The sequence below is a fragment of the Trachymyrmex cornetzi genome, unplaced genomic scaffold (genome assembly GCF_001594075.2).
Source record: "Trachymyrmex cornetzi isolate Tcor2-1 unplaced genomic scaffold, Tcor1.1 scaffold824, whole genome shotgun sequence".
NCBI classification, from domain to species: domain Eukaryota; kingdom Metazoa; phylum Arthropoda; class Insecta; order Hymenoptera; family Formicidae; genus Trachymyrmex; species Trachymyrmex cornetzi.
The window spans coordinates 26,888-32,603 of NW_017300163.1; the positions used below are offsets into that span (position 1 = coordinate 26,888).

General features: G+C 27.3%; 1 protein-coding gene across 1 annotated transcript in view; it reads left to right on the forward strand.

Annotated features, from left to right (window-relative positions):
• Positions 1–5,716, forward strand: part of ksr (kinase suppressor of ras) — a 9,257-nt gene that overhangs the window by 2,093 nt on the left and 1,448 nt on the right. Inside the window, exons 4-14 of the mRNA XM_018519231.1 lie at positions 59–313; positions 1,527–1,713; positions 1,850–2,232; positions 2,304–2,567; positions 2,708–2,841; positions 3,037–3,154; positions 3,236–3,444; positions 3,521–3,697; positions 3,802–3,987; positions 4,775–4,908; positions 4,999–5,133. Coding sequence (XP_018374733.1) covers positions 59–313; positions 1,527–1,713; positions 1,850–2,232; positions 2,304–2,567; positions 2,708–2,841; positions 3,037–3,154; positions 3,236–3,444; positions 3,521–3,697; positions 3,802–3,987; positions 4,775–4,908; positions 4,999–5,133 — 2,182 coding nt within the window. The remainder of the gene's footprint in view (positions 1–58; positions 314–1,526; positions 1,714–1,849; positions 2,233–2,303; positions 2,568–2,707; positions 2,842–3,036; positions 3,155–3,235; positions 3,445–3,520; positions 3,698–3,801; positions 3,988–4,774; positions 4,909–4,998; positions 5,134–5,716) is intronic.

Sequence of the window (5,716 nt, forward strand, 5' to 3'; positions counted from 1 at the left end):
AGACACATATATATATATATATATATATATATATATATATATATATTCAACTATTCAGATATTCTGATAAGAGGAGGTATGGAAAAGAATGATTCAGATTTATACTGGGATTCTTGGGATAGTTTACGCAAGGAAATTTGTCCTAAACCAATTCTCTCTCGTACTACGCGGTGTTCCATTCCATCAGAGAGTAGCATTCCATATCATAATAACAACAATGATATATTAGTACCAGCTTCTGCAATATCAACTTCTTTTTCAATATCAAGTAATCCTCCCTGTATCTCATTACCAAAGAGAGAGCTAGAGTATGGTAAGTGAATTGAAGAAAAGATGCTTTAATTATCTCTTGTGTTTTGTTATATTTTAAAGATTGTGTGAAGCAGTTTTTAACACTGACTTGCATGCCACTCATGTCATGGGTGATGCATAAATTTTCGCAAACGTCTCATCACCCGGATGAGGTGGGTGACGATTTTATTTATTCGATTAAAAGAATCATTTTACTAAGTATTTGAAACACATATTAAAGAAATATATAAATATAAATTAAATATTGATATAAATTATATTAAAACGTTAAAAAAACAAAGTAAAATACACTGGACCTATGAACACCCAGTGTTAAGGAAATTTTTAAGTGAATACCAATTATATATATATATTTATATATATAGAATTAAAAATAATATATATTCAATGCTGAAATTTGGTATTCGAAATTTTAATGTGATAAAATTGTACTGAGGATATACAGGGTGATTCTGGACAATTGCGACAATCTTAAAGGATTGTTAGGTCTCATTAAATTAAATTTTGTGAAGTAACTGTGCTTGGTGATGCTTCTGTAAAGCGTTAGGCCGTCGAGTATTGTTGACAGTAGCATTCCTTACTCCCAAAGCACAGTACAAATGAGCTCCTTAACAGGGTAATGAATGTATGTGATATAATTCGAATACTCTTGGAATTTTCCTGAGAGTACGTTAATCAATTTACCGTAAATGTTTCTTGTAATGTTTATAATAAGGTTGCAGATCGCCATTTCGAATATTTATTGTAATAAAATAAACTAATTGTAAGTAAAAAATTAAAAAATATAATTTGTTTTTAATCTAATATTGAACAGAAATCAAATGTCGTTAATTTAAAAAATTAAAAGATTCAAGGCAAGTGAGAGTAAGGCGCAGTAATTGGTGCGCAAATTCAATCATAAAACAAAAATTATGACAAATTTTTACATAGATGTATTAAAAAAACATAGACAAAAATATATATTCAAATTGTGTTATATTTCGAACGCATATTTTCAGCCTACGTAATTTCAAAATAGGAAGTTTAATAATAACTCTCAAATTTAAAAAAATAAAAATTTGAGAGTTATTATTGAACTTGCTATTTTTTACTTTCTTTTAAATTTGTTTTATTTGTCCATAATCACCTTATATTATATTTGATATACAGTATGTCTTCACATTTAACATTAAAATAACTTATCTACTAAATATATAAACTTTTTTTTATTATAGAAGTTAAACCTCTGCCTCCAGAAGTTAAAACACCTCCTCCATGTAGAAAACATTTGATTGGTTTACAAAAGAGGCCATTACAATCTGAAGTGCTTCCGTTAGCTAAGTCAAAATCTCACGAATCACAATTGGCAAATCGTCGTCTTGCTAACATAATACAATTTGATAATGATGATACATCATTTAGGTAATACTTAGAATAGCATATTATGTGTTCTCTCTCTATTAATTTGATATATGTAATTTTAATTTTGTTATAAGTTTATAAATTTAATTTTAATAAAATGTTTATTTTTTGAATGTACTAACATTAATATTTTTAGTTTTAGAAATAATTCTTCTATAGAGAAAAACAGCGATTCTCCTGTAAGAAGAAATCTACCAGCGGAACAAAATTTAGATTGTGGTACAACAGACTCTGGAAAAGAAGAAAGTCCCTTATCAAGCAACAGTAGTCCTATTAAATCACCCATTAAATCACCTGTTAAATCACCTCTCTCTATTAAATCACCTCTCTCTATTAAATCACCTGTTGAATTACCTACTGAATTACCTTTTAATCATCTTAAATCACCTATTAAATCACCTATAAAATCACCTGTTAAATCACCTGTTAAGTCATTTGTTCGATCACATTTTAAATCACCACCACCACCTCCAATCTGTACTACAAATCCAGAAAGTGATGATAATCTTGAAGGAGCAGGTGCATAAAAAAAAGCTTGTTAGCATTCTTTTACGAATAAATACAACATCATTTTGTTTGTTTATTTTTAGGAACAAGTCTCCAAGTGCCAAACTCTCCATCTACTCCTGGTTCATCTCGCGGCATGAGTCATGCAATTACTCATCGATTTACCAAATGTTTTAATATGATGACAGTATGTGACTATTGTGAGAGACCAGTGTTTGTGAATACTTTAAGATGCAAGGAATGTAAATATAGGTGTCATCCAGAATGTCTATCCAAAGTACCCTCTTCTTGTGGCATACCTCGAAAATTCGTTGCTGCGTTTAAACGATCTATACAATCTTTACAACGTATGTAAAAACATTGCAACTAATACAGAGTGCTGATCCTTATCTAAGCTTTCTTTTCACATTTTCTTGAAGTTATACTAAAGTTTTTTCCAGAGTAATAAACATTTAAAAGTAAGTTATATAAAAATAAATTATTTTAGATTCGTTGAATGTTTCCCCAGTATTAAAGAGGACTGGCATGACATCTTCGAATAATGTAGACTTATTACCCCCTTTAAATCGCAAAGACAGGAGACGGTCATACACACAATCTTCTACGAATATACCTGTTCACGTACGTTATAATTTCCATTGAATATTTTTAGTAATCATTTTAAAATACCACGAGTAAAAAATGTACAAGTAGATTTTTATATAACATATGACGTAAATATATGTTGATTTATGGTGCCTAACGAATCATTTTTGATCATTTGATATAAGCATAACGATACAAAATCTTTATATAATAATTATTTACATTTATTAGGGCGATTCTAATTTAAATACATTCAGCCATAACCGCTCAACACCTTCTAGTCCAGCGTTGCTATCAACCACTGTTAGCCACAGTACACATTCGTTTCTAAGACAGTTTCATTTTCCAGGTAAATAAAGACATTTGTTACAATATTATAATTTGCAACTTTATTCTCAGAATATTGATGTATAATTTACTTTGCTTCTAGATGTAATGATTAAAAAAGAGGCATTATCAGGAAAATTACATGAGAAGAGATACAAATCTGAATCAGCAATTTCGAATGATAATAGAAGGAAAAATGATATGGATGATACTTCAGATTCAGAGATATCAAAGAGAGTTGATTCTCAGGAATCTTTAAGTTCTGACAGCGAAATAGTTGAAAATCCATGTCGTTGGCCTCGACAAAATAGCGTATGTATTAGACTTACTAATAGCTTAAAAAATATAAAATATATCTAATTGAAACTTATATTTTATTATTATATAGGTATTGATGCAAGAGTGGGACATTTTATATAATGAATTAAAAGTTAGAAATTTGATTGGAAAAGGAAGATTTGCTACAGTGTATAGAGGTTTTTGGCATGGAGATACTGCAATTAAAATTTTAAATATGAGTTATTATTCAGAAGATGAGAAAACATTAGAAACATTTAGATTAGAGGCAAGAATATATAATTATGTTGATTATATTAAATGCTGAAATTATTAATAATCAAGGATATTTTTAGTTATATAACAGATATTTCATATATTTGGTTATTATAGGTCGCCACATACCGAATAGCTCGACACGACAATATAATATTATTTTTGGGAGTTTGTACGAAACCTCCTCAATTGGCTCTAGTGACTAGTTTGTCTAGAGGCATATCACTTTATACTTGTCTTCATATACGAAAAGACAGATTTACTTTGTCTGAAATTAATTCTATAGCTCAACAGATATGTCAGGTAAATATGAAAATCGTATATAAATATTACGTAAACATTTTTAAAATAGCATTAATTTACAAAAAAAATTTTTTTAATTATTTTGGATTGGACAAGGTGTTTCTTATAAATTTTTGGATGCTGAAAACGATGCCGAGTTAAATTAGCAGATTTCCGAAATAATTGAGTTTTAATGTACAAAAAATGGCTCTTTTGCATTATTTTACATTTTTCTGTATACAAGGTTAATGTTATCTTGAAATTTTGATCTGATAAGTGGAAAATTTGTTATCTTAAAAAAACCCTGTTATTTAAATCCTTCATAACATAACTAAAAAGTAAGATATTGAAATAAAAAAATTTATTTTATAGGGAATATATATATGAATAATACATTCATGACTTTTAATTGAAATTTCAAGATAACGTTAACTTTCTTTAAAAAAAATGTCAGATATTGTTAAAAAAAAGTTATTTTTTTACATTAAATCTTAATTATCTTGGAAACCTGACGTGCTGAATTTTTTTTTACTTGCGGCATCGTTTTCAGTATTTAAAAATAAGAAACACCTAGTTAGGTTTGAAGTAATTTTTTACTGTAAATTAGGGTAATTTTTAAGACAAGTTATCTGTATATATATATATATATATATAACTACTAATTAAATAAATTTAATATATTAAAAATAGCATAATGATAAAGATGTATAAATAAAATATTTTATTAAGAAATTAAACATTGAAAAATTAGAAATATTTGAAAAATCCTATTATATAGTATATTCTTGTAAACAACTTTATTTTGTAGGGAATGAAATATCTTCATTCTCGCGATATAATTCACAAGGATCTTAGAAGCAAGAATGTATTTGTAGAAAATGGAAAAGTTGTGATATCAGATTTTGGTTTGTTTAACATTACCAAATTGTGCCACGGAAATAGGTAAAATTATATCTTACAGAGTAATATTTATTCCTACCAAATAATTTATATCTTAACTTTTAATATAAGCTCATTCTTATAAATATTTAGGAAAGGAGAACCATTGAATATACCACCAGGTTGGTTATGCTACTTAGCACCTGAGATTGTTCGACGATTAAAACCATTAAATCGGAGTCAGGACAAATTACCATATTCAGTTGAGTCTGATGTTTATGCATTTGGGTTAGTATTTTTACAATATTTATATATAAATATGCAATTCTAAGTTTATCTTGTGAAAGTTATAATATATTTAAATATTTACAAAATATTATAAATAACAATAATTAATAATATAAATATTTAATACAAAATAATAAAATATTGGTTTGTGTTAGAGTGCACTATTTCTTGTAGTGGTAACGCTTTTAAAAAGATGCATATATAATTGATGTATCATCACTAACTGCAAAAATTCTTTAACACAAATCATAATAATTATTTTTTATTATATACACTACATCACATTCATAAATTTGAAAATGTTTGCGATTTTCTCACAGTTTACAAGAATTTAAATATTTTAGTGAAAAAATTCTAGTCTCGTCATTTGTAATTTTAAAACTCTTCCCGTTTGAAAACTATTATTATCAAAAACTATCATGGCCTCCACATTTTCGTATTATACTTTTTGTCTTAAAATGTTACAAAGAATCTGGCTTTAAAATATTTATCGTTAGTTTTTGGACATCTTGTATATATATATATATATATATGAGATATCCGTCTGAGGTGATTAAAATGTCCCACCCTGTATATATATATA